This window comes from Notothenia rossii (assembly GCF_949606895.1).
Source record: "Notothenia rossii genome assembly, contig: scaffold_607, whole genome shotgun sequence".
NCBI lineage: Eukaryota > Metazoa > Chordata > Actinopteri > Perciformes > Nototheniidae > Notothenia > Notothenia rossii.
In genome coordinates, this window is record NW_027639583.1 from 1 (window position 1) to 16,506 (window position 16,506).

The following is a 16,506-nucleotide window of genomic DNA, read 5'->3' on the forward strand; positions in this document are numbered from 1 at the left end:
AATATAGACTCTTCTTGCATATTTTTTTATTTTATTTGTATTTACTTGCACATCTCAAAACACTCTTTATTTCTATTGATATTTCTTTCACTATTTGTATTGGTTTAATTAGTTTTATGTCCTACATATATTCAATTAATTAATTAAATTGAGACCACTTCAATCTATTATTTTAGTGTAATACAATTGCTGTTAAGTAGAGGTTAGCTGATAACACTTCGTAGAACATGACAACAGCCTGTCTATTACAAAAAGCATTTATAAAAAAAGAGGCGTTTGGTTTAATTCTCCCTCTCACATGAATACGAGAAGCATCAGAACAAAATCCAATGTTTGCAGAGTGTGAGCTGTAAAACTGTAGGTAGCTTGTGTATCTCTGGTTCTCCTCACGCCATTCTTGATTTTCTTTGCTTTGTCCGAATCAAGTGTTGCGACCTGGCTCAGAAGGCCACAACAAAAAGGAGACACAACACATTAACGGGTATAAAAAGGTGTTTATTTTTGCACAAACTCCAGGACACCCTGAATCACCGCCATCAAGGCAATCACTGGATCCAAGGCAGCACAGACGGAACAGCCACACCCTCTCCGGACCCACAGGGGGATCACACAAGTAATCCACAATTTCTTAAAAAACTTTCTGTCCAACACAGCATCATTCTAAATTCATCACCTCTTCTTGCTTTATGCATGGCAGGAAGAAAAAGGTTGAGAACCACCGCTCTAATTACAAGCGCAACACTTGTTAATACGAACAATAGTACTGCTGGAATGACGCTGTAATGATTTCTTGAAAAATCCCCACAGATAACATCGCTGCTCTCGGTTCCTTCCTTCAGCTTTCCCTGGGGTTCTGAGCACCTGACAGAAAAGAGAAATGAAAAGTAGCTTCAGTACTTTGTGTATATTAAATGAAACTTTGTATCACTTTTTATTACATAAAAAAAGGTAATGATACACCCATCGAAAACAATCAATATTAAAACTAACGATTTCCCAAAAGTCTATTGAAGGATATTTATGTTTTGTTACTAAATTAAATGAAACTGGACGATTGGCTCGTCACACATTCAAATAAAGCCACAGATCACAACTTCTTTTCAGCAATCCAATTATTGCAGAAACAAAGTGGTCATTTCATGGCAGATCTCTTAAAACCATACAGACCCACACGGTCACTGAGGTCGGCTGACAGATTACTTCTGGTCGTCCCTAAATCGAGGTAAAAGCAGCGAGGAGACAGAGCCTTTGCAGCTCCAAAATTATGGAACAAATTGCCCCTCCAGGTTAGACTTGCCCCTCCAGGTTAGACTTGCTCCAACTCTGCCTGTTTTTAAATCTCGTTTAAAAACCCACTTATTTTCCCTTGCATTTACAGACCAGGTGACACTTGTGCTTTTACATTTGTGTTTTTATCTTACTAGTGTTGTGTATTGTTTTTACATCGGGGAGTTTTTCAGTCTGTGGCTTCTGATCTGGTTTCATTGTCTCGTGTTTTACACTTGTTTCATGTCCTCTCTGTTTTTCATGTATTTATGCTATGTTGTTATACAGTTGTTGATGCACAGCACTTTTTCAACTCTGTTGTTTTTAAATGTGCTATAGAAATCAAATGGATTGAATGGTGCAGGGCAGGAAGAGCCCTACTTGTTTGAGTAATGCCATAAGAAACAAAGCCTTACGTTTTCCAGCCGTTGCAATTCACACCATGCTCTGAAAAGAGGCCAAACTGGCAACGCTCACACTGTGCATCCTCTCTGCTGGTTCCTTAGAGACAGGGACACAGGAGAGATTAGTCACACAGCGGACAACATCCGGTAATGATCCATCATCACATCAGTTTCTTCATTTAGTGTTTTTACGTTTACACTGAAGGAGATCAGTCATCACTGTCTAAAAGTTCATTCAGGAAATGAACCAGTACACCTCCAGCCACAATTTTAAGATGAGTCATTAACAAAAGATCATCTTTTAGGAATGAAACTACGAGGTGGTAATCATATCCGTTTCAGAAACCCACATGTGATAGCCACATAAAGAAACAGGGAGGGATTCCTGTTATTCTGTGCCTTCCTGTTATGTGAGCTTCTGCACCTCGAGTTATATTCCACTAAAAAGTTTGATCATATTTGATATAATGATTGTCTGATACTTTGTGTAATGTAAACATCATATTAAGTTTATGATTAAGACCAGGCCTTCAGTGTGCATATGTAAACAGTCACTGTCAGGAGAGTGTGACCTGCATTTGACTTACCAGGTTCTTTTATCCTCTCGCCAGGTACACATTGTGTATGTTTCTGTGCCGCACTGCATCCTGTCACATCTAAATCTGTGCAGAAATACCCATCTATAGCTTCACAGACTGTGTCAGTTGTTTCTGAACAGACCTGCAGGACAAAGAGGAAGTGGCCTAAAGAAACAAACAGGAAGAAACAGTCAATGCATGCCAACCTAAATAACATTTAAAATCCAACTCACACATCTTGCCAGCTTTCTTGAAAAACATATATATGTTTATACACTACATATATCTAGTACCAGGAGACAGAGTTTGGTACTTTGGTCAGTTTTGTCTTCCTCACTGTCTCCTTCACTGTCCTCTATTTCCACTTATTGCATGGTAGATGATGAAGATGCTGCAGATGCACCTCTCTGTCCCTGTTTAAGCCTTCATTTTGCTTTCTCCAAAACTTTTTGCCAAAACTGTGAAGTCCTTGCATTTCCTGAGGTCAAATGATCACATGACTTGAAATCATATCTGATTTCAGATGTGGGAAGTAACTAAATACACTTATTTAAGTACTGTATTTAAAGGTGGGGTATGTAAGTTTGAGAAACCGGCTCGAGATCGCTAGAAATTGAAAATACACGACCGGAGAAAATCTGCCACTTCCTTCCAGAGCCCCTCCTCCAACACACACGAACGCGCACATGACCAATGAGGGCACGAGATAAGTTTGTGCACAGATGGAAGGCTGACAGGCAGGTAGGCCATCCAGTTACTTTAGCCGGGCCGCCTCAGATGATTGGTCGTGCTTTTTACAGTACCACGGCTTCCACAGATGAAATTCTTGTATGGATTTTTTGCTTCATTGCTATCGGGATGTTAAGAGCATTCCATGGAATATAACAAAAAGTGTATCTCGAGCCGGTTTCTCAAACTTACCTACCCCACCTTTAAGTACCATTTTGAGATATTTGCACTTTACTTGAATATTTCTATTTTATGCTACTTAGTACTTCTACCCCACTACAGTTCAGAGGTACATGCTGTACTTTTCCTCCACTACATGTATTTAATCCCTTTAGTTACTTCACAGATGAATGATGTGAAATATAATCAAGTGTTAAATTAGACTTTAGTTCCACCTGGAGTAAATCCACAAGCTACCCTGCAGTATACAAAGTCATTCAAACTAGCTGCACCTTTACCAGCTTTGAGAACACTTTCATGATCAATCATTATAAAACATATCATATCTATTATTCTGAAATGGACCAATCTGCACAATGACTACTTTTACTGTCGTTACTTTCACTATATTTTGATGATAACACTTTTCTACTTTCACTTGAGGAACATTTTGAAAGCAGGACTTTGACTGTAACAGAGTATTCCTACACTCTGGTACTTTTACTTTGACTCAAGTACAAGATCTGATTACTTCTCGGAAAATAATGATGCGTTTAATGGACTTGGAGTTTTGGAAAAAAATATTTTTTTACATTTATTATTATTGGTCTATATTGAATAGGACTTTTAATGTATCCTGTAGTGTACACTGTAGAACTCTCTTCTCCCTTGCATAACCAATGTAGCAGCTGCTTGTTGACTACATCTAACCTACCCACGCCCCCCCACCTCCCTCCTTTCTCCCCTCTCCACATGTGAAGAGACCTGAAGCAGTATGCATTCCCCTCATTTACTGTGCATCAGGGCTCGACATTAAGGGCTGCCCGATGGCCCGGGGCCATCTAGTATTTAGTTCGGGCAATGAAGCCTCACCTGCTGGTTGCCCGATCGGGCAATCTATTATGCCAGTATCATGCAGCTCGCGGATCCAGTAATGAGTGACCCGACAGTAAAACTAAACATATCTATAACTAGTTACGGTAGTTTGAGAGGTAATTAAAAAATGCTACGTGTGATATTCTAACCTGAGGTGTGTGTTTTGTCCGCTCACCGCTGCATGTGATCATGCAGAACTGCGTGTCGACTCGTCAGCAGCAGCTGATCTCTCTCTCCCGTCAGATTAGACTTCACTCGCATTTATGTCCATATTGATCAGATCTAGCTAGTTCTAGCTAATGATATGACTACCTGCTTATTAAAAGACACCTAAACAATAAGTGTCGCTATGCAACCGGTTGAGGCCACAAAGTATAGCGCAGCATTATGCATTTGTTTACATGCCCACTGGAACCCCGAGGCATTACCAACAGATCAACGCACAATCAACCCATACAGGACATCTCTTTCTCCACATTAAGTGTTAGACATTAGAATTGACTATTCTTGTCTGTCACATACTATTCTTGTCTGTCACATAAGTAGCGCAACTGAAGCGGTATTGTGCTAAAGGGAAATTATTGTGACCGAAGCGATTTAGATTTTGCCGGCCAACGGGAACTCGGTTATGCCTAGAAAGGATCCGAACTTGTGTAAAACTCTCGCGAGAGTTTGGCTGAATGTCACGTGGCTGAATGTTTACGTTTGGCAGGCAGCCTTTCAGTTACGATCGTTAACATCAGTTGGCCACAGCAAATGATGGCGAGAAGCTAAACTATCTATTAATTATGTCAATGACAGGGAGGGTGATTATTGAAATAGGGTGTTAGCAGTCTTGTTGGTGTTCAAAGAAGAATGACAACACTATGGTTTATTTTGTATTCACAGGCAAGTCAACGTTGTCGCAGTAAAAGTCTCAAGATAGTTCCTGGTGCAATAAAATGTTCCCTTTCAGTGTTTTACTATTAAGTCTGATGTTTCTCTATTAATATTGCTGCTGCATTAATATGTATGTTGCATCATGTTACTGCTGAAGATGTGTTTCCGAGCCGCTCCGATTACAACGAGAGTTACAACGAGAATGTGACGTCATATTTACACTTGACGGATCCTTTCTAGCCATAACTCGGGAACTCTGACGTCGCCATTGTGTGTGCTTCGCGGATGCGCTCGGCTCCTCTCGACTGCTGCTCGGGTCTGCTCGGTCAGCTTCCGGATGAGGAGGCATTCGTTCGACCAACTTACAGTAGATAACATTACAAACATTTTTAACAGGGGCCATAATAGTGTAAATATTGTTTGTTTTGGCAGTTATAACTGAATGTAATGTGTTCTACTTTTTTACATCTGGAAAGTGTCTTGACCAACAACTTAAGTATTTCTTATAGCTATGCAGGGCATGCAAGCGAGCAAACACAAACAAGAACAAACAAACAAGTGAAATGAAGAATAAAATTGAAATTGTACAATATAATATTGTGCTGGTTCATCTTATAATTCAGTCTAGAGAATGCACCAGACAGCATAGATCTAAGACCTGCAAAAATCTAAATGTTCTAGGGGGAGGCCCCCCAAACCCTTCGTGGCATTTCGTCCGCACGCATTTTTTAGGGCAATCTCTATTGGGCTCAGGGCCATCTGTAAATTAGCTTTGATGGCCCAAAGGGCCATCTCCCAAAATCCTTAATGTCATGCACTGTGTGCATAGAGGTAAGCTTACATAGATGTTGATATGCACATGTGTTTACGTTTGGAACACAGTGAGTATTTGGTTGATTTATTAGTTAATACATATTTGGGGTGATTATTAAATCTACACCAGTGTTGCAATTTAGGAATATTTCCATTATCAAGACTGATAAAATCATTTAACTAAATTTCCCCTCAGGGATTTATAAAGTGATGTTAATCTTAACTGATTACATGTTTTGTATACAGTGCCACAGCAAAGAGAGAAATGCATCCATCAAAGTATAACAGATAACTGGTTTTATCTAACCAACAGTCCAAAGACACCAAGCTATCCACTGTTACTGTCATAAAAGATTACAAACACCTCATCATAATAACACATTAAAGACATACCTGAGTCACAGGAGGTGCATGTGAAACATTTATCGAGTCTGTTGGGTTGGTTCATAAAAGTCCCTTTCTCACAGCGGCTGCAGAGTGGGCCTTTATGTAACGAGCATTCCTCCTGAACAATGTTTCCTGTTCAGAAAGCAAACACTCTGTCAGCATCTCAACATCAAGACATGAAGAGAATTACAATTAGAAAAAGAAGATTAGAGTCAGTAACAATATGTCCATCCCGTTGCAGGTCTTTGATGGAGCGCTTCAGGGAGCAAAGACAACTTCAGCTTCGGAAATCCCAGTTAAATTCATCCTTTAAAATTATCTCACTGACTTCTGATTTTGTAATACTTGTTAGGTATAACTTACCTTTTCTGCACATAGGACAACAATAACCAGCCTTTGAAACATATTCCTTGGAAAGACAGGGGAGCTCTGGGGCTGCGAAGAACACACACCCTGTTAAAGAAACAGCAGTTCAGTGTTAAGTCTTCTTGGACTATTTCTATTATATTGTATTTGTATTTACTTGCAGTATGTTATCAGTTGTATTGTGTTGCACTGTTGGAGGAGCCTGTGACTTAAGTTTTTCATTGATACATCTACACTGTAGCTATGAACACATGACAATAAAAGCATTCCATCTTGAAAGTAGTATGAGTCTGCGCTGTACATTCTAGTGTTGTCATGTCAGAATCGCAATTCTTGACTTGGTATCGATATTGAAACCAAAATCTTGGTATCGATAACTAGGGATGTAACGATACCAAAAACTCACGGTATGATAATATCGCGATAACAACTCCAAGGTACGGTATTTATCGCGATATTGAATAATAAAGGGAAGAAGAAAAAAAATCATTATTTTTTTTTCAATAAAACATTTTTTTACTCGGAAAATGTTTTTTTATTACATAATAAATCTGATTTGTACAGCATTTTTGTAAGATAGCAGTATTTTAAAGTGTCAAAAACAAAGTGACAGTAACAGACTGGAACAAGAAAACCAGCGTTTTTGTACCTACCAGTAGCCTACTACCAAACAAAGTAAGCATTTTCTTTGTGCCACTGCATCTCACAAATAAACAAGGACATTTAATAATCAGACCCTGCAATACAAATAAATCAAGTTTCACTTCAGTTTTTCAAGTAACTCAACTCAAACTCACTAGTCACTCACTCAGCATCATCAGACAGGTTTTTAGGAATATGAGAATGTCCACATTTCCAGGTATTTATAAACTGGGATGTTTGGGCATTTACAATATCCCCTGCTCTGGAAAAAACTCAGTGGTCGCGTTAACCGAATATTTTATTTAACAATGACGGAAAAATCTGAAAGCAGTCTGTCATTTTGACAGATTAGAACAAACTCGGAACAGCGCCAACGTTTCCCCGCAGCCAAGCTCTGGTGTTATGCCGTGTTATGCATGCCCTCCAAAAGGAAATTATATAGTTTCCAAACCGTACTTTGCCGTACAGATCAATACATGTCTGGGAGGTTTTGCTTCACGCTGTGCGCGTCCCGCGAGGTGCATGCACACACGGCATAACACCGTTGCACTCCCACTTGCAGCCATGCTTCTCGTTTTCTCCCATGCTCTGGCAGCTAGCGCGTGCACGAGAGAGGGGAAGCACTACAGGCACGGCTGCAGTGCAGGGAGTGGAAGCAGAGCGCTGAACACGGACGGCTCTTACATACAAACATTCACATAATAGTGATGTGCCAGTTAAGAATTTGCAATGTATCCCTTACTTTGAATGTATACCTATAGGAATACATTCAAAGTAAGGGATACATTGCAAATTAAATGCATTAACATGTATCAACCTGAGACTGTACATGTATGTATGTGCATTTAGAAAATGATTTTAAAGAAAATTATTCAATGGCTTATTTTTATAAAACAATTTGGTGTATTATGAAAAGTAAAAGCGCTAAAAGTATCAACCTGAGACTGTATATATATATATACATATACAATCTCAGGTTGATACATGTTAATGCATTTAATCGATTGAGTTTGATACTTTTAGCGCTTTTACTTTTCATAATACACCAAATTGTTTTATAAAAATAAGCCATTGAATAATTTTGTTGAATATTTCTTTAAAACTATTTTCTAAATGTTACAGTGTAGTGTAACCAAAATCCTTTCACACATCAAGGGTTTCCTGTAGGCTAAACTAAATCAATGTTTTGTAGAAAGATGCCTTTGAATCATTTTGGTGAATTTCCCTTAAAATATTGAATATCTGTCCAAGTATGCAATATATTGCTTCCAAAACCACGTCATGTAATAATGTCAATCTGCTTGTTATACTACAAGACTTAAGCATGCATTGTATTTTCACAAATAGAATTAAGGTTTCACAAATCTCAAACTGTGTTATAAAGAATGTTTAGCCTCTCTGGGATAATCCAGTCCCGATTTGATGAGTCTAGGTATAGTGGTTTTAGATCAGGACCTGGTCTTATGTGGTCTAGATGTAAAAAAAAGCACTGAAATCTCCCTTTTTTAATTTTCATAAATAGAATTAAGGTTTCACAAATCTCAAACTGTGTTATAAAGAATGTTTAGCCTCTCTGGGATAATCCAGTCGAGATTTGATGAGTGTAGGTATAGAGGTTTCAGATCAGGACCTGGTCTAATGTGGTCTAGATGTAAAAAAAGCAGCAAAATCTTCCTTTTTTGTATTTTCACAAATAGAATTAAGGTTTCACAAATCTAAAACCGTGTTATAAAGAATCTTTAGACTCTCTGGGATAATCTAGTCCAAATAAATCGGCTATGCAGCGATTTAAGAGGTTCAAACACGGAGGATTGTTCGCTCAGCGCTGTAAATTATTTCCCTTAACTTTCCCCTAACCCTGCCGAATAGGATGCTGTGAAGCGCCAGAGTTCGTCATGAACCCATACTCACCGAGGACAATAAACTCTGCGAGCATCGTAAAGCATGACTATCTATCTCATATTGACATTATGTTTTACAAACAAAAGCAACAAATATAGATTTTACAGGTCCCTAATGCTAGTGGAGAATTCCCCATGAAACATCCGTCTTCTTCCTGTCGAGGCTGGATGATGTTTCAAAAAGCTCGCCTGAAGGGGAAGCCCCTCACTGCAGTGCGCAGTACCTCTAGATGAGCGGGAGGGTTATGGCTAGAAAGGATCCGTAGTGTAAATATGACGTCACGTTCTCGTTGTAACTCTAGTTGTAATCGGAGCGGCTCGGAAACACATATACAGCAGTAACATGATGCAACATACACATTAATGCAGCAGCAATATTAATAGAGAAACATCAGACATAATAGTAAAACACTGCAAGGGAACATTTTATTGCACCAGGAGCTATCTTGGGACTTTTACTGCGACAACGTTGACTTGCCTGTGAATAAAAAATAAACCATAGTGTTGGTGATCTACAGTGTTGTCATTCTTCTTTGAACACCAACAAGACCGCTAACACCCTATTTCAACAATCACACTCCCTGTCATTGACATAATTAATAGATAGTTTAGCTTCTCATCATCATTTGCTGTGGCCCACTGATGTTAACGATCGTACCTGAAAGGCTGCCTGCCAAACGTAAACATTCAGCCATGTGACATTCAGCCAAACTCTCGCGAGAGTTTTACACAAGACGGATCCTTTCTAGCCATAACCTTCTGTTCTATTTGTCAGGCCCAATCCCAAACCGCCCCCTACACACTACCCCTACACACTACCGCCATATTGAGGGCTGTTCCAAAACCAACGAGTGTGGAGCGGTGTGGAGGGGGAGTGGGCTATCAAGCCCTCAAACAGCGAGTCTGCAGCGGTGCTGACTTGAGACCGGTCTCTACCTGACCGGAGTCACGCTGTGTGTGTCCGTCAGGAAACACGCTGTTTACAAGTAGTTCTAGCAAACAAACCACTGATAAACTGCGATGATAACAACCTCATGATAACCTCATATGTTTTAACTTAGGATCATATGCCATACATTTTTGCACACATTCACAAATATGTATTCAGTATGATAGCTGTCTAACAGAAGTTAAATCCATTTCTCACTTATTCTGACAATGTACTTAACCCCAAATAAAAGAACCCAATAAAAATAGTTGTTAAATAATAGTGAAGTCACGTTGTAATAACAATAACTCATCTCTCTCTCGTTTTATTTTTGAGCTTTGCCAAAAGCCACTGTGTCAATGTTGTCCTACTTGGGTTGCCGTCCGGAGTTGTCCTTCTCGCACATGCGCACTGCAGATCGGGCAGAGCTGCAGATCCGAGTGACACTATTAATCATAGCGTCAGAGTAAACTATTTGTTTTTGCTGCGGTTTAAAATGTGTTGATTTTAAGTCTCACTTATTTGCTGTCAAATGTGTGCTGTCGCTACTAGGACGTGCATGTCCTAGTGATGCAGAAACTAACTACATTTAATAACTATTAATTATAACTACAAACAGCTGTCTTACAGTTATTGAGAAGGTATTGAAGCTGTTCTAAAATATGTAAATATATGTATAAAACATACTATATTATACCAAACAATTATAAGATATTACATTATGAAACTACATCTGTTACAGAGAGTAGATGGCATGTTTGCTGCCAACAGCCATGTCATAGCTGCCTGGTTTCCACCATCTTCGCTGAATCCGATGCAACACCTGCCGGTATTTTTATCATCATTATCCATGTTGCTGCTCCATATTCTTGTACCAACTCATTACTGTAGTCACATCAACACAACTTTTTTTTTTGCTTTTCCAGGAAAATGCGGCAAATCTCCAATGGCTTCTCCTTCCAGTGTGGGAACCTGGACACTGGAAACTGTGTAAGTACATGTAGTTCAGTCTTTGCTATTGTTTGTTTCTGTACAATGAAGTTTGCCATGCCGAAAATAGTGTTTCTATCATTAAATTCAACGCTTAATTTAGTTGTATAATACAGATCCTACAACTTTATAATATAACGTTTGTATGTCAAAGTATACCTGTTGATATTGGAACGTGTGATATTAACAGATACTGAGGCCACAAGCTAGGGAGATTTTCTTTCTAGATCCCCTCCGTGGCACTGGCTGGAGAGATGATAGTCGCACCAAACCATTCAGGTTTTTTGGCGCACAGTTACATCACATCCGGACAGTGGTAGTTCTGTTTTAGACCACTTGTCTATCTTTTTTTAATCTATGGCTCTGTTTTATTTGAACATGGGATACATTGTATTAAATAAAAGGCATTGAACAGAACCATAGATGCCACTTGACAGCGGGGCTGTTCTGTTTTACCCCTTAATGACTTTTTTTTTGGAAGTTCAAGTTTGTTCCTGTTCCAACAGTGTTCAAAGATTTTCTGCATGATTTTCGAGTACCTATAAAGTTGAATTAAATTGTACTTATTCTTAACTTTCACATGCATTGTGTTCACAGAAACCTTGCTCAGACGAAGTACAGTATGCGGAATGGCTCTGTTCACAGTATTATATTACCATTGGTATTATCCTGTCAATTCTATCAATTTGTCAATACGATGGCACTTTTTTAATATATGTTTTTAAAATACTGGTAGGAAATACAGTACTATATGATTTAATTTATATCACATGTTTTTCAGTAAAAAGTGAGTAAATATACAATATTGCCTCTGAAATTAAAATGTAATTAAAATTAAAAAGGTGTACATTAAAAAACAAATTAAGGCCCTTTCTTGAAGTCATAACTGAAATAATTGATGCAAATAGACATTAAAATATTATTTGAAGGCTGTTAATGTGTTTAATTTGAGTTTTACATTTTAAATGCCATGGCGACAGTTCACTCGCCATCGTCACAGACCTCAAGGTATCATTATATTACCGGTATCATTATAATAATAATATAAGATATAATATGTTAAAATAGTTAATACTCTGACGCTTTGATTAACAGAACAGAACTGCTACCCCCGGAAACAGGATGCAACGCGTCATCTGTCAAGCTCGTCACGTGCCTCAAAGGTTGAGAAGGAGGGGCCGTCCCATCAGCGTCTATCGTTTTTCCCAGAGCCATATAATGTACTCTCCTCGGTTCCCCTCCTCAGTCCTCCGCTCGCATCTCCTGTGGGCGGGACTGAGTGTCGAGGAAAGGAGTCGAGGAAGGGAAATTAGAGTATTGAGAAACCTCTTTCGTCCCGCCCACAGGAGATGCGAGCCGAGGAGCCAAGGAGGGGAACCGAGGAGAGAGGAGGGGAAGCAGCAGGCGGTTAGAGAAATGAGAACTCCTCTCCTCTGAGCGGTCATTTTAAAGAGACGTCCATTAATGATGACAGGAGGCACAGCAGCCCTCTGTCTGATGGACAGATGTGTTCATGACGACTTATATATTTACTTTGATTCATTCACAGTGCGGTATAATGACTGAGACAATAACAGGCTACAGATGCGGACACACACACACACACACACACACACACACACACACACACACACACACACACACACATATACATATATATTTATATAAATATATAGCCTACCAGAATCAAACCGAGCACTCTCATAATAACGTAACACTACCCCCCCCCCCCCCCCCCCCCCCAACAGTGTTTAATTTACATTTTTCATCTTCCTCAGAAGTCACTCATTGGCTGACAACCCAACAATGATTTGGACTTTATTACCCCAAAAACACAAGCCACAGCTTTGCTATCATTGCAGTTTAGTCGTGTTTATATCCTACATTGGATTTTTAAGCATATAATGCTTCACCGAACACAGGAGGGGGCTTGGCTGTTTACAAATAAAGACGGCTCATTTGAATTCTCCCCAAATATATTGAGGCTGAACCTGAACTTTGAATTCTCTGCTCCCATCATAATCTTGGCGATCTTGTTAAAATTGTGAATGCAGAATTAGAAATACTATGTAAGTGGTTTGCTATTACTTGAAAAGTGAAAAAATAGTATTGCTACAGTACTACCTCTTTGTGTTGCATTGGAGCTCTTTAGCTGTTTTTTTTGTATGTGAGGACATTCATTAAGACTGCTATTATTGTATTCAGTAAATGCACTTTGTAATGTGCCTGGTTCAAAAAAAATAACCTGAATATTTGACTTCTAAAGCAAAAAAATGTAATGCTACAACTGTGCACTTTTTTTTCAGATTCTGTTAAATTAATGCTAATTTGTTGTGTTTTTATGCACTTTTTGACCTACCTTTGTTAGATGAACAATGAATAAAAATTGCATCTTTTTCATCGCAGTAATATGTGTTGGTTTAAAATGTGTCACTACCCGCTTTTTACAGGCCGCTGAATGTCTGGCCCAGCTGAATTTTGTAGTTATAAAATCTGGCCCAACTGAATGTGTAGTTGAATAGCCCTGAGCTAAACCATCTATTAATTATGTCAATGACAGGGAGTGTGATTGTTGAAATAGGGTGTTAGCGGTCTTGCTGTTCAAAGAAGAATGACAACACTGTAGATCACCAACACTATGGTTTATTTTTTATTCACAGGCAAGTCAACGTTGTCGCAGTAAAAGTCCCAAGATAGCTCCTGGTGCAATACAATGTTCCCTTTCAGTGTTTTACTATTATGTCTGATGTTTCTCTATTAATATTACTGCTGCATTAATGTGTATGTTGCATGTTACTGCTGTAGGTGTGTTTCCGAGCCGCTCCAAAGAGAGTTACAACGAAACGTGACGTCATATTTACACATGCCATACATTTTTGCACACATTCACAGTAAATATGTATTCAGTATGTTAGCTGTCTAACAGAAGTTAAATCCATTTCTCACTTATTCTGACAATGTACTTAACCCCAAATAAAAGAACCCAATAAAAAGAGTTGTTAAATAATAGTGAAGTCACGTTGTAATAACAATAACTCGTCTCTCTCTCGTTTTATTTGTGAGCTTTGCCAAAAGCCACTGTGTCAATGTTGTTCGACTTGGGTTGCCGTCCGGAGTTGTCCATCTCGCACATGCGCAATGCAGATCGGGCAGAGCTGCAGATCCGAGTGACACTATTAATCATAGCGTCAGAGTAAACTATTTGTTTTTGCTGCGGTTTAAAATGTGTTGATTTTAAGTCTCACTTATTTGCTGTCAAATGTGTGCTGTCGCTACTAGGACGTGCATGTCCTAGTGATGCAGAAACTAACTACATTTAATAACTATTAATTATAACTACAAACAGCTGTCTTACAGTTATTGAGAAGGTATTGAAGCTGTTCTAAAATATGTAAATATATGTATAAAACATACTATATTATACCAAACAATTATAAGATATTACATTATGAAAGTACATCTGTTACAGAGAGTAGATCATGTTTGCTGCCAACACTGTTGGCAGCAAACATGATCTACCAGGCAGCTATGACATGGCTGTTGGCCCAACAGCCATGTCATAGCTGCCTGGTTTCCACCATCTTCGCTGAATCCGATGCAACACCTGCCGGTATTTTTATCATGATTATCCATGTTGCTGCTCCATATTCTTGTACCAACTCATTACTGTAGTCACATCAACACAACTTTTTTTTTTGCTTTTCCAGGAAAATGCGGCAAATCTCCAATGGCTTCTCCTTCCAGTGTGGGAACCTGGACACTGGACACTGTGTAAGTAGGCTACATGTAGTTCAGTCTTTGCTATTGTTTGTTTTCTGTACAATGAAGTTTGCCATGCCGAAAATAGTGTTTCTATCATTAAATTCAACGCTTAATTTAGTTGTATAATACAGATCCTACAACTTTATAATATAACGTTTGTATGTCAAAGTATACCTGTTGATATTGGAACGTGTGATATTAACAGATACTGAGGCCACAAGCTAGGGAGATTTTCTTTCTAGATCCCCTCCGTGGCACTGGCTGGAGAGATGATAGTCGCACCAAACCATTCAGGTTTTTTGGCGCACAGTTACATCACATCCGGACAGTGGTAGTTCTGTTTTAGACCACTTGTCTATCTTTTTTTAATCTATGGCTCTGTTTTATTTGAACATGGGATACATTGTATTAAATAAAAGGCATTGAACAGAACCATAGATGCCACTTGACAGCGGGGCTGTTCTGTTTTACCCCTTAATGACTTTTTTTTTGGAAGTTCAAGTTTGTTCCTGTTCCAACAGTGTTCAAAGATCTTCTGCATGATTTTCGAGTACCTATAAAGTTAAATTAAATTGTACTTATTCTTAACTTTCACATGCATTGTGTTCACAGAAACCTTGCTCAGACGAAGTACAGTATGCGGAATGGCTCTGTTCACAGTATTATATTACCATTGGTATTATCCTGTCAATTCTATCAATTTGTCAATACGATGGCACTTTTTTAATATATGTTTTTAAAATACTGGTAGGAAATACAGTACTATATGATTTAATTTATATCACATGTTTTTCAGTAAAAAGTGAGTAAATATACAATATTGCCTCTGAAATTAAAATGTAATTAAAATTAAAAAGGTGTACATTAAAAAACAAATGAAGGCCCTTTCTTGAAGTCATAACTGAAATAATTGATGCAAATAGACATTAAAATATTATTTGAAGGCTGTTAATGTGTTTAATTTGAGTTTTACATTTTTAATTGCCATGGCGACAGATCACTCGCCATCGTCACAGACCTCAAGGTATAATTATATTACCGGTATCATTATAATAATAATATAAGATATAATATGTTAAAATAGTTAATACTCTGACGCTTTGATTAACAGAACAGAACTGCTACCCCGGAAACAGGATGCAACGCGTCATCTGTCAAGCTCGTCACGTGCCTCAAAGGTTGAGAAGGAGGGGCCGTCCCATCAGCGTCTATCGTTTTTCCCAGAGCCATATAATGTACTCTCCTCGGTTCCCCTCCTCAGTCCTCCGCTCGCATCTCCTGTGGGCGGGACTGAGTGTCGAGGAAAGGAGTCGAGGAAGGGAAATTAGAGTATTGAGAAACCTCTTTCGTCTCGCCCACAGGAGATGCGAGCCGAGGAGCCGAGGAGGGGAACCGAGGAGAGAGGAGGGGAAGCAGCAGGCGGTTAGAGAAATGAGAACTCCTCTCTGAGCGGTCATTTTAAAGAGACGTCCATTAATGATGACAGGAGGCACAGCAACCCTCTGTCTGATGGACAGATGTGTTCATGACGACTTATATATTTACTTTGATTCATTCACAGTGCGGTATAATGACTGAGACAATAACAGGCTACAGATGCGGACACACACACACACACACACACACACACACACACACACACACACACACACACACACACACACACACATATACATATATATTTATATAAATATATAGCCTACCAGAATCAAACCGAGCACTCTCATAATAACGTAACACTACCCCCCCCCCCCCCCCCCAACAGTGTTTAATTTACATTTTTCATCTTCCTCAGAAGTCACTCATTGGCTGACAGCCCAACAATG

The 16,506-nt window shown here is 39.0% G+C and overlaps 2 protein-coding genes across 3 annotated transcripts; one reads left to right on the top strand and one right to left on the bottom strand.

Moving 5' to 3' along the window:
• Positions 1 to 491: 491 nt before the first annotated feature.
• LOC307027646 (tumor necrosis factor receptor superfamily member 14-like) lies at positions 492 to 9,220 on the bottom strand. The gene is made up of 6 exons (XM_079695924.1): positions 9,011 to 9,220; positions 6,455 to 6,544; positions 6,098 to 6,223; positions 2,258 to 2,413; positions 1,683 to 1,767; positions 492 to 861 (listed from the first exon to the last, which is right to left on the bottom strand). Exons 1-6 carry the CDS (start codon positions 9,033 to 9,035, stop codon positions 606 to 608), a joined length of 738 nt encoding a protein of 245 aa, XP_079552050.1. The 5' UTR covers positions 9,036 to 9,220; the 3' UTR covers positions 492 to 605.
• Positions 9,221 to 10,363: 1,143 nt separating this feature from the next.
• On the top strand, positions 10,364 to 16,413 carry LOC307027647 (uncharacterized protein). Of its 2 annotated transcripts, XM_079695925.1 has the most exons (6): positions 10,364 to 10,569; positions 10,671 to 10,757; positions 10,855 to 10,918; positions 15,677 to 15,704; positions 15,792 to 15,858; positions 16,042 to 16,413. In XM_079695925.1, the coding sequence occupies exons 3-6, from the start codon at positions 10,859 to 10,861 to the stop codon at positions 16,127 to 16,129; spliced, it is 243 nt and encodes an 80-aa protein (XP_079552051.1). In that variant the 5' UTR covers positions 10,364 to 10,569; positions 10,671 to 10,757; positions 10,855 to 10,858; the 3' UTR covers positions 16,130 to 16,413. The 2 variants fall into 2 exon arrangements, 1 of the variants encoding a protein (XP_079552051.1); XR_013804707.1 differs by lacking the exons at positions 15,677 to 15,704; positions 15,792 to 15,858; positions 16,042 to 16,413 and adding an exon at positions 12,265 to 13,318.
• Positions 16,414 to 16,506: the final 93 nt, after the last annotated feature.

Coding starts and splice junctions, on each gene's coding strand:
- LOC307027646 (XM_079695924.1), bottom strand. CDS start 9,035: ATGCTCGCAGAGTTTATTGTCCTCG. Junction 6,224..6,454: donor TTGTCCTATGTGCAGAAAAG/GTAAGTTATACC, acceptor CTTTCTGAACAG/GAAACATTGTTCAGGAGGAA. Junction 862..1,682: donor AATTGCAACGGCTGGAAAAC/GTAAGGCTTTGT, acceptor CTTTTCTGTCAG/GTGCTCAGAACCCCAGGGAA.
- LOC307027647 (XM_079695925.1), top strand. CDS start 10,859: ATGCGGCAAATCTCCAATGGCTTCTCCTTCCAGTGTGGGAACCTGGAC. Junction 10,919..15,676: donor ACCTGGACACTGGAAACTGT/GTAAGTACATGT, acceptor CCATGGCGACAG/ATCACTCGCCATCGTCACAG. Junction 15,859..16,041: donor GCTCGTCACGTGCCTCAAAG/GTTGAGAAGGAG, acceptor TCTCGCCCACAG/GAGATGCGAGCCGAGGAGCC.